Source organism: Lithobates pipiens, unplaced genomic scaffold (genome assembly GCF_037356315.1).
Source record: "Lithobates pipiens isolate NorthernLeopardFrog02 unplaced genomic scaffold, aLitPip1_a1.2 Scaffold_25, whole genome shotgun sequence".
NCBI lineage: Eukaryota > Metazoa > Chordata > Amphibia > Anura > Ranidae > Lithobates > Lithobates pipiens.
In genome coordinates, this window is record NW_027507787.1 from 86,733,309 (window position 1) to 86,754,259 (window position 20,951).

At 46.9% G+C, this 20,951-nt stretch overlaps 1 protein-coding gene across 3 annotated transcripts in view; it reads left to right on the forward strand.

The window, feature by feature from the left end:
• The first annotated feature begins 382 nt into the window (after positions 1 to 382).
• The window catches only part of LOC143930362 (uncharacterized), a 204,556-nt gene continuing 183,987 nt past the window's right edge, over positions 383 to 20,951 (forward strand). The window contains exon 1 of one of the 3 annotated variants that reach the window (XM_077454632.1): positions 383 to 544. In XM_077454632.1, the coding sequence (XP_077310758.1) occupies positions 496 to 544 (49 nt within the window). In that variant the 5' untranslated portion in view covers positions 383 to 495. The remainder of the gene's footprint in view (positions 545 to 20,951) is intronic. The other 2 variants (XM_077454628.1, XM_077454630.1) reach the window with 2 other exon arrangements.

Here is a 20,951-nt window from a genome sequence, read left to right on the forward strand (position 1 = left end):
AGCCTCCCCTTTGCGAGTTTCACCTTGTAAATCGCCCTTTGTGAAAGGCTTAGGTGGAAAGAAGCAGAAGCTATACGATAACATTAACTTATCCACCCCACCGCACAAATCCAGTAAATTCAGGGACAATCGTTAAAACAGCTGTACAATGCCCTAACCCGCAGACCAGAATTTACTGACTTAAGAGGACTTTCTGTGATTAGACATTTTCCTCAGCAATAGAATATCTTTGTACTTTATCTTACCTTTTCTGCTTTAACCACAAGATGGCAGCATATTACCATAGAAAGATAGACAAATCTCCACACATGCTTTCTATGATGTTTAACAGCATAATTGTTTTCACTCATTTCTGTTTTTGCTAAATGAGCTCAGGGACCTCGGCGAGGAACTATACTCCATCCAGACAATTTACTTCATACAACTGAAACCTAGATGACCAAACAGCTGACACCACAGATTTTCTTCTGTCAGATCCAATGACCTACATTGAAGATGCTTATGTCATTCCTTCAACCATATGGATTCCCCAACATCCTACAAGGTAATATCAGCTCCTTGTAATTCTTTACTTCTTCAGACATTGGTTCCTGGACTTCACCAACAATCTAACCTCCTAAAAAAACAGACATGATAGATTGCTCACAGCTAAGGACCCATTTGACCTGATTTAGGAACTTGATACAATCTAACTCTAAAGGTTCTGCTGATCTTCTTCAACTTATAACCATACGAGTACAAAGGATATACCTACATTTTAAAATTGTAGGGACATAATTATATCCTTCTCAACACAATTTACTCATATGACTTTCTCCCATACACAGGTTTAACTCACGGACTAACCTTTTGGTCCCCAGGACCAGCTGAATAGCTCAGGGTTCTGAGCCACTAGTTCATCCGGACCTAACTTTTTCTCTTGCTATTTGAGAGCCGTTGCCCTCCCGGGTATTTCTATGTTACCTCACAGTTTTGTTTTACTGTTAGTTATTTTATGATTGGTAAATATCATTGGACACATGCTCTCAGTGGGTTCACGCCACGCTCCCACAGAGAAACGTTCTTTTCTTACCACGCATAGTTACGGATTTCATCCTGATATAAGTTTTTTCTCATATTTGTTTAGACGTTAAGACGACTGTTACATCGCTTACGTCACCTACGTTGTTACCCCGACCCCACCTTTTCTATCCCTTCACTCCCTTCCTTCCTGTAACCCCGCCTTCTTTCCCCCCCCCACTTCTTCACTCTATACTCAGAAATAACCTTTTCCCTCCCCCTATACCCCCCTTCTCTTACCCCTCAATCTCTTAATTGTCGACTATGGCATATCTAGAACTGGGTAAAGCACCCACCATATTGTCTCACAATGTTAATGGTTTAAACATTCCCACAAAAAGACATAAATTATTACATGAACTCAAAAAAGGCAACCTACAGATAATATTCTTACAGGAAACTCATTTCAAAAGCTCGCAAGTCCCCAAACTGACGAATAACCTTTTCACCCGAGCATTCCATGCCACAAACCCACAGGCTAAAACAAAAGGAGTGTCAATCCTCCTAAACAAAAATTTTAACTTAGACGTACATCACCAACTAATCGACCCTGAAGGTAGATATATATTCCTGAAAGGGACAATAGGCAACAAGCCGATCACCTTGGCAAACTCTTACTTTCCGAATTCCTCCCACGTAAGGTTTTGCAAGCTAGTAGTAGACGAACTCAAAAGTTTTGCAGAGGGCTGTATAATACTGGGAGGTGACTTTAATATTCCATTAGAACCACACCTTGATACCTCCTCAGGCACATCATGTATAGCATACTCCACTTTAAAAAAAATTAGAAGCCTCTTGCAATCTCTTGCTCTTATTGATATATGGAGACTGATGCACCCCACAGAAAAGGATTTTACGTTCTACTCCGCAGTTCACAACAGATACACTAGAATTGATCACCTCTACATTACACAAAGAGACATACACAGATTGACAAAGGCTAAAATTGGATCTATTGGCTTCTCAGACCATGCTCCAATCGCATCCCATCTTAGTCTACTAGATAACCCCCCCACCTCCTTTAATTTGAGGCTAAATCCTTCCCTTCTGGCAGACCCAGAGGTTCAAGCTCAAATCCTCAAAGCATTGAAAGACTATTTCTCGGAGAATATTTCAGGTGAAACCTCACCAATAACGATTTGGGAAGCACACAAATGCGTCATAAGAGGAGAACTGATCAGATGGGGAGCCAAGAAAAAAAAGGAGAAAGAAAAACATATAATTGATCTTGCACAAAGAATTTACAAGTTAGAATTAACACACAAAAGATCTCTGGCTCTCTCAAGTTTAGCAGAACTCACATCTGCCAGGAAGGAACTACAAACCCTACTTGATAATAGGACCGAACGGAATTTATTCTTCCGAAATTCCCTTTATTACGAACACGGGGATAAGGGGGGGAGGCTACTTACAAGAGCACTTAAGGATACTATGAATTTCAATAATATATATAAAATACGCACTAGACAAGGCTCTATTACCCATGACACTAGTAGGATAGCCGACACTTTCCAACACTACTACTCAACTTTATATAATTTACCTACACAAACAAGAATGCAACCCGGATTCAACACTAGAGAGCAAGCAATCATCTCATATCTAACTGAATGCACAATGCCGTCCCTACCGACAACTGACACTGACTCCCTAAAATCACCGATCTCCACTGATGAAGTCTCCAAGACTATCCGTGACCTAACTAACGGGAAAAGCCCCGGCCCAGACGGTCTGACAGCCCAATACTACAAAATCTTTGATCACACCCTGTCAGAACACTTAGCCGCTGCATTTAATTCAATTACTTTGGGCAGTAAACCATCTGGTGAATTCCTAGCAGCTCACATAACAGTTATACCCAAACCGAACAAAGATCCCTCAGATTGCTCAAACTACAGACCCATATCACTTCTCAACCTGGATCTCAAAATTTTGACTAAAATCATTGCCAACAGATTAAGACCTCTACTTCATAAGCTCATTGGACCCGAACAAGTAGGTTTTATGCCTGGTCGAGAGGCCAAAGATAATACCACTAAATCCATTAACTTGATTCACAGGATGAGAGAGGAAAGCATCGAAGGCCTTCTCCTGTCAACTGACGCGGAGAAGGCCTTCGACCGAGTTGCATGGGACTTTATGTTCAAAGTTTGTGAGTATGTGGGATTTGGACAAAACCTACTGAAATGGATGCATGCTATATATACTAACCCTAGCGCTAACATTAAAGTGAACGGCTCTTTATCGGACAAAGTATATATCAAAAATGGTACGAGACAAGGTTGTCCGCTCTCACCCCTACTCTTCATCCTGTCAATCGAACCCCTAATCAGAACCATAAACAAACATGAAGCGATTCACGGAATCAAGGTCCAAAACAGGGAATATAAAACCGCTGCATATGCGGATGATCTGCTCTTCTACATCACGCAACCACATATTTCAATCCCTAACTTTCCAGAATTTTAATCATCTTTCAAATTTTAAAATTAATCAAAAAAAATGTGAGGCCCTGGGTTTAAACCTAAGTACTCAGACTGAAAAACTGACTAAGTCCAACTGCCCATTTAAATGGGAACCAAGGTCCCTGACCTACTTAGGGATACATCTCTCCCAAGACCCCAGCTCACTATTTTCACTTAACTTTCTTCCCCTTCTGACAAAAATAGAAACAGACTTGAAAAAATGGACAAAAGGGAAATTTTCCTGGTTCGGCAGGGCTGCAATTTTAAAAATGGCAATCCTACCAAGATTACTATATTTATTTCACACCCTCCCAATAGAAAACCCTCCCAAAAATTGTAATTAAACGCCCCTGTTAAAGAGGGGCAGAAAAATTGGGCCTTAGGCACTGGTGCTGGTGCCACCACACTGCAACCTCTCCCATATACTCTACTTTTATTGCAGGAATTAGCCCTGCTGCAAAGCATTGCATCAAAAATTGTAATTAAACACCCCTGTTAAACAGGGGCAGACAAATTGGGCCTTAGGCACTGGTGCTGGTGCCACCACACTGCAACCTCTCCCATATACTCTTGTTTGATTGCAGGAATTAGCCCTGCTGCAAAGCATTGCATCAAAAATTGTACTTAAACACCCCTGTTAAACAGGGGCAGAAAAATTGGGCTGATGGCATCACCCAGAACCAGAAATGTTCTTCCAACATATCAGCGGAGGAGGAAGAGGATAGACAATCAACATAACAGGACAGTCACTCAGCATCAGCATAGGCAGTCTTAAAGGGATGTGATATTTCAAAAAAAATTATTCTGTTACATCAGCTTCAGGTGCTTGGTAGCTGTGGGTGATCCAAGACTGATTCATCTTGATGAAGGTCAGTCGATCAACTGATTCGGTGGACAGGCGCACCCTGTGATCGGTAACAAAGCCACCAGCAGCACTGAAGGTGCGTTCCGAAAGAACGCTGGATGCAGGACAGGCCAGTAGCTCAATTGCATACTGTGCAAGCTCTGGCCAGTGATCCATCCTCAAGACCCAGTAAGCCAGAGGATTTTCGGTGGGAAAGGTGTCCAAGTCTGACCTTGCCCCTAGGTATTCCTGCACCATGTAAATCAGACGCTGGCGATGGGTGCTGGAACCGATCATACCTTGGGGCTGCGGACTAAAAAATTGTCTGAAAGCATCAGTCAGACGGCCACCTTCTCCACCGCTCCTTCTGACCGATGCCTCAGCAACACGTTGTCCAGGACCAGGAGTTTGTAACCTCCCAGTCTCTGGGAACCAGTTGCACAGACCTTTCTGCAAGGCCTCCCGGAGATGTCTCATCCTCTGCTCCCTCTGCGATGGCAAGATAAGGTCGGCAACCTTACCCTTGTACCGTGGATCAAGGAGAGTGGCCAGCCAGTAATGGTCCCTCTCCTTGATCCGAAGAATACGAGGATCCTTCCGCAGGCTTTGCAGGATCAGGGAGGCCATGCAGCGTAGGTTAGCTGAGGCATTCGGTCCGGAGTCCTCTGGGTCACTAAGGACAACATGATCCGCAGCTACCTCCTCCCAGCCACGTACAAGTCCACGTGTTTCTTGGGACTGTAAATCATCCCTACAAGACTGCTGCTGCTGCTGCTGCTGCTGCTGCTGCTGATGCTGAGTGCCAGCCTCCACCTCCATGCTGACACAATCATCCTCCTCCTCCTCTTCCTCCTCCTCATCCTCTTCCTGTGTGATGGGTGGCACAGCAGGAACACTGTCTGGATAAAGCGGGCCTTGAGAGGCAAGGAAGTCCTCCTCTTCCTGCCTCTGTTCTGCCTCAAGTGCCCTGTCCATTATTCCACGCAGCGTATGCTCCAAGAGGTGGACAAGAGGCACAGTGTCACTGATGCATGCACTGTCACTGCTCACCATCCTTGTGGCCTCCTCAAACGGTGACAGGACAGTGCATGCATCCCTGATCATGCCCCACTGGCTTGGTGAGAAAAAACTGAGCTCCCCTGACCCTGTCCTGGTGCCGTAGTCACACAGGTACTCATTGATGGCCCTCTGCTGCGTGTGCAGCCGCTGCAGCATGGCCAACGTTGAGTTCCATCTGGTGGGCATGTCACATATAAGGCGGTTCTTGGGCAGGTTCAACTCCTTTTGGAGCTCAGCCAGCCGAGCACAGGCATTAAATGATCGGCGGAAATGCACACAGACTTTCCTGGCCTGCTTCAGGACATCCTGTAAGCCGGGGTACCTGCCCAAGAACTACACAGGGCACATGGGTCAGTTGTCCCTGTCGGAGGCCGGAGAGGAGGTTGGTGCCATTGTCACAAACCACCATTCCTGGCTTAAGCTGGCATGGCGTCAACCACCTCTCGGCCTGCCCCTGCAGAGCTGACAAAACATCCGCCCCAGTGTGGCTCCTGTCCCCCAAACAAACCAGCGCAAGCACGGCATGGCATCGTTTTGCCTGCGTACTTGCGTAGCCCCTGGAACGCCTACGGAGCACCGCTGGTTTTGAGGACAGAGCACTGGAAGAGGCCATGGAGGAAGAAGAAGAGGAGGGGGTGGAGGAGAGAGGTGTGTCACAACCAATAGTAGCATTTTGGAGGCGTGGTGGCGGAACAACCTCCAACACTACTGCACCTTGTCCTGCATCCTTCCCAGCTGCCAGAAGAGTGACCCAATGGGCCGTGAAAGACAGGTAACGTCCCTGTCCATGCCTGCTGGACCATGAGTCAGCGGTAATATGCCCCTTACCGCTGACCGCCCTGTCAAGCGAGGCAAGGACATTGCCTTCCACATGCTGGTAGAGAGCCGGAATCGCCTTCCGTGAAAGTGGCGTTTGGGGACCTGCCACTGAGGAACCGCACATTGTACAAACTCACGGAAGGGGGCCGAGTCTACCAACTGAAAAGGCAGCAGTTGAAGTGCTAGCAATTTAGCCAAGCTAGCATTCAACCGCTGGGCATGTGGATGGCTGGGAGTGAACTTCTTTTGCCGGTCCAGCAGCTGGGGCAGGGACATTTGCCTGCTATAATCGGACGTGGGTGTACCGCTAGCAGAGGTTGCCGGAAGCACTTGGCCGTGACACACCTAATTCTACACCTTCATTCCTCTCAGAGCAGGTTTCAGAGAGGACTGAAGGTCTAGTGAGGTTGGAGATGCCAGCTGATGAGGAGCAAGGAGAGGTCCGCTTTGTTCTTTGGTGTGGGTCTTTGAGGTACGCTTGCCAACGAGCTGCATGGCAGGTCAACATATGTCTGGTCAAGCATGTGATGCCCAAGCGGCTGATGTTTTGGCCACGCGAGATACACTTGAGACATATGTTGCAAATAGCAGCGGTGCGATCTGATGCACTCGTCTCAAAAAAGGCCCACACCAAAGAACTTTTAGAATAACGCGCAGAGGCAGCGCCCTGCACAGGCGGAGCTCTGCGGTGTGATTCAGTCGGTGTGCTGCCCCTAAGCTGGCCCCCGGAGGGCATCCTGTCCCGTTGGACATGAGCCTCCTCCTCCTCCTCCTCCTCCTCCTCCTCTCTCCTTCCAGGCACCCACGTGGAGTCAGTGCCCTCATCATCCCCTCCCTCTTCATCGCTGTAACAAACCTGGCAGTATGCTGCAGCTTGTGGAACATGACTGCCAGATTGCTGTCCTTCTTGAGCATCCCCTCTCTCTGTGCTCACGCTACTGCCTTCCTCTAGCTGAGTGTCATCATTAGAGCCCACAAAACACTGGGCATCCTCCTGGAGCATGTACCCAACACTGTGCTCAAAGAGTTCAGGAGACTCCTCAGGAGGACGTGGTGGGTCTAGGGAAGGAGTCACTGATGATGACATTGAGAGGAGGGAAGATGATGCGTTGGCAGCTGCTTTGCTAGTACCCTGAGACTGGGTGAGAGAGGATGAGGAGGATGAAGAGGGCTTGGTCATCCACTCTACCAAGTCGTTGGCATGTTGCGGCTCAACATGTCCAGCTGCCGAAAAGAAGGACAAGCGTGTCCCATGGCCACGTGCTGATGACAATGCACCATGACCAGCACTGTTGTCTCTAGACACAGAGCCTGCTTGCCCTCTTTTATCGGCTCGCGCCTGTCTGCCTCTCCTTGCTGGCCTTCCAGACATGGTAATGGCCTGAAGGGAGTTGGGTAAAAAAGCAGTTGGGTAAGGGGTATATACAGATGTATACTGTGCTGTGCTGGAGGCACACACAACTTCCAATAACTCCTGCAGATGGCAAGTGGTCTCAAATAGAGAAGAGCTATGTAGGTGGATATAGCCGTATGTACTGGGTACAGAGCACACAGACAGCACGCACAAGCTCCTAACACTACTGACTGCAAGCTCTATTATAAAAGATAGATCACTAGCTATATAGGTGAGGTGAATATAGTGGTGTATACTGCGGTCAGGGCACGCAGACAACAATCACTACATAACAGCAAGATCGAAAATCGTCAGAAAACGATCGGTGTGTACTGTGTTGAAGGTACACAGAACACCCACTAACTCCTGCAGATGCCTTTATTATAGAACACCAGAGATAAAGGGGTATATACAGATGTATACTGTGCTGTGCTGGAGGCACACACAACTTCCTATAACTCCTGCAGATGGCAAGTGGGCTCAAATAGAAAACAGCTATGTAGATGGATATAGCGGTATGTACTGGGTACAGAGCATGCAGACAGCACGCACAAGCTCCTAACACTACTGACTGCAAGCTCTGATATAAAAGATAGATCACTAGCTATATAGGTGAGGTGAATATAGCGGTGTATACTGCGGTCAGGGCACGCAGACAACAACCACTACACAACAGCAAGATCGAAAATCGGCCGAAAACGATCGGTGTGTACTGTGTTGAAGGTACACAGAACACCCCCTGCTTTAAACGCCAACACACTACACAAGGCCGCCGCGCTGGCGGCCTTATATAGTGTGGGGCATGCACTACACAGCCTGAGCTATGATCATGGCTCTCCTCGCTGCTGGCGCTGCGATTGGCCAAGCATGCGGGGTCACAGTGCATGCTTGGCCAATCGTGAGCCAGCAAAGCACTGCGCCATCGCAGTGCATTGTGGGCCGTGAGCGCCACACGAATTTGGCGCGAACGGACCAAGATGTTCGGACTTCGCCGAACGGACGAACAGCCGATGTTCGAGTCGAACGTATGTTCGACTCGAACACAAAGCTCATCCCTACTTATGACCCATTAAAAACTGTAAAGCAAGTGATCATTGATATGCTGCAGGCAAAGGTCTTCAGCATTCTAGATGAAAATGTGGATTCTGGCTGCTGGACAGCCATGTGAAATAGTTGTGGTTGATATCTTGATTTGGGGATCCTCCACTGAACATGACAAATTACTTAAATTCATAATCGCCGGGGTCATGGTAGCAGTAACTTAAAGATATAATCTATTAATATGTATATTATATACATACACTGTTATGAATTTATGCATAAAAATTTTATTTTAGAATATGCCAAATCTCCTGACTAGTGATGAGCCGAACACCCCCCCCCCCAGTTCGGTTTGCACCAGAACTTTCGATCATATCGGAAATTCGTACGAACTTTAGAACCCCATTGAAGTCTATGGGACTCGAACGTTAGAAGTAAAAAGTGCTAATTTTAATGGCTAATATGCCAGATATTGTCCTAAAAAGGGTTTGGGGACCCGGCTCCTGCCCCAAGGGACATGGGTCAATGCCTAAATGTTTTTGTAAAAATGGCCGTTTTTTTGAGAGTATTGATTTTAATGACAATTAAAGTGAAAAAAAAGTGAAATATTCCTTTAAATATCGTGCCTGGGGGGGTGTCTATAGTATGCCTGTGAAGTGCCACGTGTTTCCCGTGTTTAGAACAGTCCCTGCACAAAATGACATTAAACGGAAATAACATAATTTAAAACTGCTTGCGGTTTTAATGTTATATCTGGTTCCTGCAATATGGTTGAAAATCATTGAGAAAAATGGCATGGGTAGCCCTCCCTGCCCATTACCAGCCCATTTGGGTCTTGTACACATATTAAGGGGAACCCAGTACCCATATTAAAAAAAGGAAATGCGTGTGGCCCCCAGGCCCTATATACTCAGAACAGCAGTATACAGGCGGTGCAAACAAGACAGGGACTGTGTAGGTTTGTTGTGTTAAGTTGAATCTGTTTGTAATTTTCAACTGGTACATTTTTAAAGTGTAGCTCCAGTCAAAAAAACTATTTTTAAGCTGGTTGGTTTTGCCACAACATTGTAAGCCCTCAAAGTGACTCTTGGTGGGCGCTGGAGCGCCCTGCTGTGAACGATTATATCAAGAATTGTAATTATTAATTTAATTTAAAACTGCTTGCGATTTTAATGTAAGATCTGGTTCCGGCAATATGGATGAAAATCATTGAGAAAAATGGCATGGGTAGCCCCCCTGCCCATTATCATCCCCTTTGTGTCTTGTAGGGATATTAAGGGGAACCCCATACCCCCCCCAAAAAAAAGGAAAGGCGTGGGGCCTCCAGGCCCTATATACACAGAACAGCAGTATACAGGCGGTGCAAACAAGACAGGGACTGTGTAGGTTTGTTGTGTTAAGTAGAATCTGTTTGTAATTTTGAAGTGGTACCTTTTTAAAGTGTAGCTCCAGTCAAAAAATCTATGTTTAAGCTTTTTGGAAAACATAGGGAAGGGTTATCACCCCTGTATAATTTTTTTGTCCATCTGTCTTTTTTCATCTCACTTCCTGTTGTCTCCTTCCATTCGCAAGTAGGAGACATTTGTAAGTTGGATGTTTGAAAGTAGGGGCCTGCCCTATATGCTCTGCAGAAATGGGAGCCTAAGGTGTTGGTGTTGCCACAACACTGTAAGCCCTCAAAGTTACTCTTGGTGGGCGCTGGAGCACCCTGCTGTGAACGATTATATCAAGAATTGTAATTGCATGCCATTGTTGAACAGTGGTAGAAAAATTGGGCCTTTGGTGGTTGTGGTGGTGGTGCTGGTGCCACAACACTATAAGTCCTCACAGTTACTCTCGGTGGGCGTAGGAACAGGCCCTGCTGTTAAATATTATATCAGGAATCGTAATTACATGCCCCTGTTAAACAGGGGCTGAAAAATTGGGCCTTAGTCACTGCTTGCTGGTGCCATGACACTGCAACCTCTCCCAGATACTCTAGTTGGAGTGCAGGAATGAGCCCTGCTGCAAAGCACTGCATCAAAAATTGTATTACATGCCCCTGTTAAGCAAGGGCTGAAAAATTGCGCCTCAGGCACTGGTGCTGGTGCCACGACACTGCAACCTCTCCCACATACTCTATTTGGAGTGCAGGAATGAGCCCTGCTGCAAAGCATTGCACTCTAATTACACACCCCTGTTAAACAGGGGCTGATAAATTGGGCTTGTGGCGTCACACAGAACCAAAAATGTTCTTCCAAGATATCAGAAGGATCATTGAGGAGGAAGAGGATAGTCAGTCAACATAACAGGACAATCACTCAGCATCAGCATAGGCAGTCTTGAAGGGATGCGACATTTAAAAAAATATTATTCGGTTACATCAGCTTCAGGTGCTTGGTAGCTGGTGGTGATCCAAGACTGATTCATCTTTATGAAGGTTAGTCGATCATTCGAGTCGATGGACAGGTGCACCCTGTGATCAGTTACAAAGTCACCAGCAGCACTGAAGGTGCGTTCTGAAAGAACGCTGGATGCAGGACAGGCCAGTAGCTCAATTGCATACTGTGCAAGCTCTGGCCAGTGATCCATCCTCAAACCCAGTAAGCCAGAGGATTTTCAGTGGGAAACGTGTCCAAGTCTGACCTTGCCCCTAGGTATCCCTGCACCATGTAAATCGGACGCTGGCGATGGTTGCTGGAACCGATCATACATTTGGGCTGCAGACTAAGAAATTGTCTGAACACATCGGTCAAGGCCACCTTCTCCACCGCTCCTTCTGTGACTGACCGAGGCCTCAGCAAAATGTTGTCCAGGACCAGGAGTTTGTAACCTCCCAGTCTCTGGGAACGCGTTGCACTGACCTTTCTGCAAGACCTCCCGGAGATGTGCCAAACTCTGCTCCCTCTGCGACGGCAAGGTAAGGTCTGCAACCTTACACTTATACCGTGGATCAAGGAGAGTGGCCAGCCAGTAATGGTCCCTCTCCTTGATCTGAAGAATATGAGGATCCTTCCGCAGGCTTTGCAGGATCAGGGAAGCGATGCAGCGTAGGTTAGCTGAGGCATTTGGTCCGGAGTCCTCTGGGTCACTTAGGACAACATGATCCGCAGCCCCCTCCTCCCAGCCTCGTACAAGTTCACGTGTTTCTTGGGACTGTAAATCATCCCTAAAAGACTGCTGCTGCTGATGCTGAGTGCCAGGCTCCACCTCCATGCTGACACAAGCCCCTCCTCCTCCTCCTCCTCGTCCTCTTCCTGTGTGATGGGTGGGACAGCAGGAACACTGTCTGGATAAAGGGGGCTTTAAGAGGCAAGGAAGTCCTCCTCTTCCTGCCTCTGTTCTGCCTCAAGTACCCTGTCCATTATTCCATGCAGCGTATGCGCCAACAGGTGGACAAGAGGTACAGTGTCACTGATGCATGCACTGTCACTGCTCACCTCATGGCCTCCTCAAATAGGGACAGGACAGTGCATGCATCCATGATCATGCCCCACTGGGGTGGTGAAAAAAAAACGAGCTCCCCTGACCCTGTTCTGGTGCCATAGTCACACAGGTACTCATTGATGGCCCTCTGCTGCATGTGAAGCTGCTGCAGCATGGCCAACGTTGAGTTCCACCTGGTGGGCATGTCACATATAAGGCAGCTCTTGGGCAGGTTCAACTCCTTTTGAAGCTCAGCCAGCCAAGCACTGGCATTAAATGATCGGCGGAAATGCACACAGACTTTCCTAGCCTGCCTCAGGACATTCTGTAAGCCCGGGTACCTGCCCAGGTTAAGGACATGAGCCACACAGGGCACATGGGTCAGTTGTCCCTGTTGGAGGCCGGAGAAGAGGTTGGTGCCATTGTCACAAACTACCATTCCTGGCTTAAGCTGGCGTGGCGTCAACCACCTCTCCGCCTGCCCCTGCAGAGCTGACAAAATATCTGCTCCAGTGTGGCTCCTGTCCCCCAAACAAACTAGCGCAAGCATGACATGGCATCTTTTTACTTGTGTAGCTCCTTGAACGCCTACGGAGCACCACTGGTTCTGAGGACAGAGCACTGGAAGAGGTCATGGAGGAAGAAGAAAAGAAGGGGATGGAGGAGAGAGGCGTGTCACAACCAGTAGTAGCATTTTGGAGGCGTGGTGGTGGAACAACCTCCAACACTACTGCACCTTGTCCTGCATCCTTCTCAGCTGCCAGAAGAGTGACCCAATGAGCCGTGACAGATAGGTAACGTTCCTGTCCATGCCTGCTGGACCATGAGTCAGTGGTAATATGCACCTTACCGCTGACCGCCCTGTCCAGCGAGGCAAGGAATCGCCTTCCCTGAGAAAAAGTGGCGTTTGGGGACCTGCCACTGAGGAAACGCACATTGCACAAACTCACGGAAGGGGGCCGAGTCTACCAACTGAAAAGGCAGCAGTTGAAGTGCTAGCTATTTAGCCAAGCTAGCATTCAACCGCTGGGCATGTGGATGGCTGGGAGTGAAATTCTTTCGACGGTCCAGCAGCTGGGGAAGGGAAATTTGCCTGCTACAATCGGATGTGGGTGTACTGCTAGCAGAGTGCCCGCAAGTACTTGGCGGTGACACACCTAATTCTACACCTTAATTCCTCTCAGTGCAGGTTTCAGAGAGGACTGAAGGTCTAGTGGGGTTGGGGATCCCAGCTGAGGAGGAGCAAGGAGAGGTCTGCTTTGTGCTTTGGTGTGGGTCTTTAAGGTACGCTTGCCAGCGAGCTGCATGGCAGGTCAACATATGTCTGGTCAAGCATGTGGTGCCCAATCGGCTGATGTTTTGGCCACGCGAGATACGCTTGAGACATTTGTTGCAAATAGCAGCGGTGCGATCTGATGCACTGGTCTCAAAAAAGGCCCACACCAAAGAACTTTTGGAATAACGCGCAGAGGCAGCACCCTGCACAGGCGGAGCTCTGCGGTGTGATTCAGTCAGTGTGCTGCCCCTAAGCTGGCCCCCGGAGGGCATCCTGCCTCATTGGAGATGTGCCTCCTCCTCCTCCTCTCTCCTATCAGGCACCCACGTGGAATCAGTGACCTCATCATCCCCTCCCTCTTCATCACTGGAGCAAACCTGGCAGTAAGCTGCAGCTGGTGGAACATGACTGCCAGATTGCTCTCTGTGCTTACACTACTGCCTTCCTCTAGCTGGGTATCATCATCAGAGGCTTCTGTGAATTCATGAAGAAATACATTTAATATTCACTGGCAGAGATGAGAGATTTCAGTAGGCCTAAAAAAAAGTGGATGAACTATAATGTTGATATTATTGAACTGTGACCACTTGGAGAACTTCAAAGCAAAATACAGGATCTCACATGTTTTTCCAAAATGTTCAGGGGATTAGCTATTCTTGTAAGTTCTACAAGCCTGTATTGAGACAAGATGTTGCCTGAACAAAAGGATGTTTTGTCACAGACACCAAAAAAACTCTTATCTATCTCCTTGAATGGAAAAGGAAGGCTGTGCAAATATATGGCAAGGGTTGGGCCATACTTAGGAGGTACCTGTGACTAGGGATGAGCCGAACACCCCCCGGTTCGGTTCGCACCAGAACTTTCGAACGGACCCCAAATTCGTACGAACGTTAGAACCCCATTGAAGTCTATGGGACTCGAACGTTCGAAATTAAAAGTGCTAATTTTAACGGCTAATATGCAAGATACTGTCCTAAAAAGGGTTGGGGGACCTGGCTCCTGCCCCAGGGGACATGGGTCAATGCAAAAAAAAGTTTTAAAAACGGCCGTTTTGGCGGGAGCACTGATTTTAATGACGATTAAAGTGGAAAAAAAAAGTGAAATATTCCTTTAAATATGGTGCCTGGGGGGTGTCTGTAGTATGCCTGTGAAGTGCCACATGTTTCCCGTGTTTAGAACAGTCCCTGCACAAAATGACATTTAACGGAAATAACGTCATTTAAAGCTGCTTGTGGTTTTAATGTTATATCTGGTTCCTGCAATATGGTTGAAAATCATTGAGAAAAATGGCATGGGTAGCCCTCCCTGCCCATTACCAGCCCCTTTGGGTCTTGTACGCATATTAAGGGGAACCCCATACCCATATTAAAAAAAGGAAATGCGTGTGGCCCCCAGGCCCTATATACTCAGAACAGCAGTATACAGGCGGTGCAAACAAGACAGGGACTGTGTAGGTTTGTTGTGTTAAGTTGAATCTGTTTGTAATTTTCAACTGGTACATTTTTTTTTTTTTTTTTATTGAAAGGCTTGCAAGGTGTACAGAGAAGGTAAACAAATGGTTACAATGTCAAACATACATGTGTCGATTTACAATTCGCATCATACCATCAGAAATGTACACTGTGACCCCCTGGGCACCAGAAGGTGACAAGCCCCTTTTTGTGATATAAGAACCATAGCATTTTCAAAATACACAGAAACAAAACAGGTGAAAGACGGTGCAATTTTAGCACCGTATTTGAAAACAACAGAAAAAGAAACATCTAATTATGCAATATTCCTAAGGTTAGTCCATGGGGACCATAGGAAACTAAAACTAGAAAATTTTCCCTCCATATTGGCCAGCAGCTGCTCATGTTTATAGGTTTCATCAATTTTCCTGAGTAGTTCTCCCTTGCCGGGGGGGCAGGGGTTTTTCCAATATTTCGCTATTAATAGTCTGGCTGAAGATAGAATCTGGGTTACCAACATTCGCAAGGAAGGCGGGAACTGATCAATGTTTAAGTTTAGCAAAGCCAACTCTGGAGATCCTATACACAGTATTCCAGTTACTTTAGAAACCAAGGAGAACACCCCTCTCCAGAAGCCTCTGAGGAGAGGGCACTCCCAAAGCATGTGGCACAAAGTACCGACTCTCCCACATCCTCTCCAGCAAGCATTAGAACCACCCTGGGTAAATTTAGCCGTAATGTAAGGGGTATAGTACCACCGAAGTAAGATTTTTTGTGAGACTTCCCAGTGCGTAACTGATCTGATGCAACCATTGTTACTTTTAATTGCAGTCCTCCACTGATCGTCTGAGAATTTTGCAGAGAGCTCACTTTCCCATTTGTGAAACGGGGGGGATTTCACAAAGCCGCTCTTGTTTTGAAGTAGATTATAAAATAAAGAAATACCCCCTTTAACTTTGGAGACATCAGACCAGAACGCCCACGCTTGTCGCGGGACTTGAATAACCGAACCCTTGTGTTGAGACAGGAACGAAACTAGTCGTCTATAAGTAAAAAATTCCGATCTAGGTAATTTAAATTTATGCATAAGTGACTCGAAAGAAAGGAGATTACCCCCGACCACCAAATCTGAAATTAAAGTTATACCCAACTTCCCGCAACTCCCCAGGTCCAGATCTGGTACGTGTGAACATACTGACAAGAGGGGGGTAGGGATGTCAATCGAGGGGTGGAGTAACGCCCCGTCCCTGACAAAGTCTCTCCACGTATCCACAACCAGTTGAACTATAGGGAAAGTTGAATGAAAGGGCTGAGGTGTTATGAGAGATGCCAACAATGTGGAGTACGGGGTGCCGGTTGGAAGCCAAGAGCTCTCGATCGATGCCCACTGTTTCTCCACCGGGGGGCAAATCCAGAATTTCGTTTGGTCTAGTAGGCTCGCTACGTAGTAATCTCTTAAAATAGGTAGACCCATGCCGCCCACGTCCCTCTTCCTGAGAAGATAGGAGTATGGGCATCTGGGTTTTTTGTCCCCCCAAACGAATTTGTGTAGTTGTGATTGGGCAGAAGTGAAGAATGACCTAGGGATGGCGATTGGCAGGGCCCTAAAATAGTACAACAACTTTGGTAGAATCAGCATTTTATATGCCGCCAGTCTGCCCATCCACGATAAATAGAACCTTTTCAGCCTTGTAAGTTCCTGTTGTATTGATAGTATGAGGGGCGGAAAATTTACCTTGAAAGTGTTGGCACTAGGCGAAGTTAAATAAATTCCCAAGTATTGAATAGGGTCAACTGACCAGGGGTAAGGAAATCGCTTCGCCAGAAGCGATTTGGTTTTTTCAGGGACGTTGACAGCTAAAATACTAGATTTTGAAGAGTTCACTTTGTAGTATGATATTTTATTAAATTGTGAGAGGGTGTCATGCACTGCTTGTAGAGAGGAAGATGGTTGTTTTAAAGTCAAAATAACGTCGTCAGCAAATAACGTGATGGAATGTGTGGTTTTGGATGTCTGAATACCGGCTATGTGAGGGTGCGTGCGTATTCTTTCAGCTAGAGGTTCCATCAAAAGGGCAAAGATCAGGGGCGACAGCGGGCACCCCTGACGAGTGCCATTTGTAATGTGAAAGGAGTCAGAGAACATACCCTCAGTGTAAACCATGGCTGAGGGCTTGGAATATAAGGCAGAGATGGCTGAGTTAATAGTACCGAAAATACCAAATTTATTGAGAACCTGGCCCAGATACCCCCAGTGGACCCTATCAAAGGCCGTCTCTGCACCAAGAGTCAGAAGCAGAGAAGGAACACCTGAGATTTCGGCTGCATGAATTAAATTCAGGATCCTCCTGGTAGCATCCGGCGCCTGGCGCCCCGGGATAAAGCCCACCTGATCATTTTTAACCAATGTGGAGAGAATAAGTGATACCCGATTCGCCAAGATTTTTGCAAAGACCTTCAGGTCCACATTTAGTAAGGATATGGGCCTGAAGTTCTGAGGTTTATCTGGGGATTTACCCGGTTTTGGAAGTGTCACTATGGTGGCGGATAACATCTCCGACGGAAACGAGGAGTCGATCGTTGCTTTTTTAAAGGTGTCGAGAAGGTACCCACCCATAATTGGGTAGAACGCCTTATAGTATTCCGCCGAAAAGCCATCAGGGCCTGGAGATTTGTTTAGAGGCATGGCCAAAATAGTTTTAGAGAGCTCGCTCAAAGTAATCGGTTCGTTCAAGGCATCCAGTTGTGACTGGGTAATTTTAGGGAGAGAAATTTTCTCCAAAAATCTCTGTATCGCGGCCGGGGAGGGTTGAGGAATGGACGCGTCGTCCTTCAGATTGTAAAGAGCATTATAGTAATCACGAAATGCGTTCACAATATCTTTAGGATTGGATAGTTTAGAGCCAGTTACGGGGTGAAAAATAAAAGGGATTTTCTGCTGAGTCGACCTCTCTTTTATCTGCTTGGCTAGAAGTTTCCCAGCCCGGTTCCCCTGTTGATACGATTTAGCTTTCCAATTTGCCAGTAACCTAGTTTGGCGAGAAATTAACAGGAGGCGAAGCTCGTGTCTCAAATTATCTAGTTGACTGCCTGTAGAAGGGTCGGGGGAACGTTTGTTGGCTGATTCCAATTGCTCTATTTGGGAGATGAGGGATTGCACTTTCAGGTTGGACTGCTTTTTGGCCGAGCTACTCATTTTGATGAGGATGCCCCTCACAAAAGCCTTGTGAGAGTTCCAAAGGATAAAGGGATCTGCCACCGATGGGGCATTGAGCTCGAAAAAACCACGCAGTTCATTTGCGATCTCTGCCTTAAATTTCGGGTGAGAAAACAAAAGTGTGTCGTTTTTCCACCTATTCGCCCTTGTTTCTGTACGCCACCCCTCTACCTCAATGGATATCGGAGCGTGGTCTGACCACGTGATATTGTGGATGGAGGAAGAGCTAACTTTTTGGAGAAGAAATTTGTCAAGCAGAAAAACATCAATTCTAGAATAAGATTTATGCACAGAGGAGTAATAGGAGTAATCGCGTTCTGTGGAATGCTGGCACCTCCATACATCAAACAGACTCTCTGAGGCCATGAAGCGCGCAAGGGAGACTCTGCCTCCCATCCTGGAAGGGTTAGTAGAAACATCAAGAGAGTGGTTGGGGACAGCATTAAAGTCCCCACATAAAATCAGATATCCCTTGCGCACTGCATTCACCTTTTTCCACACTTTACGTAAAAAAGAAAGCTGCCCGGTATTAGGCAAGTATACATTAATAAAAGTATACGTAACGTTGTTAACTTCTCCTACCAGAATGATAAATCTGCCAGCTTGATCAGTTTCAACATGGATGCATTTAAATGAAATTGAGTTACTTATCAAAATGGCTACTCCTCTATGTTTCTTTTGAGCATTAGAATAGTAAGCTGTAGGATAGTGGGAGCTTTGTAGTTGTGGGTGCTTGGAGCTGCGGAAATGCGTTTCCTGCAAACACAGGACATCGCTCCGCAGACTCCTCGCCTCTCTCCATAGTAGCCCCCTTTTTTGTGGGCTATTCAGCCCCCTGACATTAAATGATGTAATCTTAAAACCCATTTCACTGATCTCCAGTGTCAGAGACAGTGGAGCAGGCCAGCTAGGCTGTGACCAATAGCAAAATCAACAAACTACACAGTAATGGTATAGGTTCAAGTCGGCAGGATGACACCCGTCAAGGAAAAAACAGTTAACCAAACAGAAAACAAACCAAAAAGATAGGGAAAAGACTATTCTTCAGAGCAGTTGGTCCTCAGGATTCGCACTGCACACAGGTGTATGAGTAGTTCTTTCGGCCTACTGTAGAGGCGTTGCTTGAAATATTCCGCGCCCTGTGCACCAGCAAGTGCGTAAACGAATACAGTCAAAAATGAAAGAAAAATAGCAAGAACAAGAAAAAAGAAATAAAAGTAAAATCAGGCGATTCAAAGAATCTGTAGGGATATTACCCTTAAACAACAGAGGGCATAAAGAGAGCTAGAGAGTCCACCAATGTCCGGAGCTCTAAAATGAAATATTGTAATGAGTACCTGGGTCATCACTTTGAGCCTGGTCTGGGCCAGGAGGGGGAACCTGGACGTGGGGATGAGCCCGCAGAGTGGGTATCTTCATCTCTTGGGAATATACGCCAGTCACTTAGAAGACGGATGCCCTCTGCCACTGACTTGATTGTGAGAGTTTTCCCTTCGTATGAGACCACCAGTTTAGCCGGATACGCCCACTTGTAGGGAATACGATGATTCCGTAGGGGTTTTGTAATAGTCGCCATATTCCTGCGCCTTTGCATTGTAAAGGAAGACAGGTCAGGGAAAAAGGACAGACCCTGGGCTGATTCTGGTAAGTTTTCAGGGTTCCTGACATGCAAGAGAAATTTGTCCTTGGTTTGAAAGAAGTGAATTCTGGCAATGGTATCTCTGGGCAAGTGATCTGGAATATGCTTGGGCTTGGGTAGCCTGTGGATCCGATCGATAGCTAGATCAAACATGGAGGCATCGGGTAGGGCGTCCTGCAAAATTTTTTGGAAGTGAGCTTGCAACTCCGCTGGTTTAATCGTTTCTGGGATCCCTCGGATCTTTATATTATTTCTCCTTGAGCGGTCTTCAAGGTCAGCCAATTTTTCTTTTATCAAGGTGAGCTCATCCTCCCTTTTATTATGGGCATCTATAACTTCATTAATAGTCCCAGCAAATTCGCCCATTTTATGCTCCATATGAGAGACCCTGTCTCCCACCGCTTTGACCTCTGCTTTAAAGCTGCTTGCAAGAGACAGAATGTCAGCATGTATTGTACTGCGAAGAGATACTAGCATATCTTTCAATGTGGTGTCAATCACAGGTTGGTTGCTAGTAGGGAATTCCAAGATGGAGTCCTGCAACTCTCTAGTATCATTCAGGGAAGCATCGCCAAAGTCCTCCTCCCCCCTCTCCTGTAAGTGGGGCTGCTTTGCTTTTACTGGGCTGGAGGTAGAGGACGCCGCTGGGGAGGTGAGCCTGACCCCCGGGGACGATCCCGATCGGGGCTGTCTGTGCTCAGTAAGGGGTGAGTGCTCCTCTGCCCGTGTGTCACGTTCCCTGCCATGCTGCTTACCGGCACCATCTTGGGCCTGATCATTGCGGGGCTGGCGGTAGAAGTCCGTCATCCTGCTCAGTCGCTTGGCTTCTTTTCTGCGGCGGGACATGATCGCTTCGGTTGCCCGGACCGGGAGAGGTAAGTTGTGCTGAGAAACGAGGCCCAGGTATGCTGTAGGAAGCTCCGGAATGCTGCGGTGGACGGAGCTCTCTAACTACGCGGCCATACTCCTCGGCTGCCGGCCACGCCCCCACCAACTGGTACATTTTTAAAGTGTAGCTCCAGTCAAAAAAAAATGTTTTAAGCTTTTTGGAAAACATAGGGAAGGGTTATCACCCCTGTATAATTTGTTTTGTCGTCCATCTTTTTTCATCTCACTTGCTGTTGTCTCCTTCCGTTTGCAAGTAGGAGATGTTTGTAAGTTGGATGTTTGAAAGTAGGGGCCTGCCCTATATGCTCTGCAGAAATGGCGGAAGAAGGTGTTGCTTTTGCCACAACATTGTAAGCCCTCAAAGTGACTCTTGGTGGGCACTGGAGCGCCCTGCT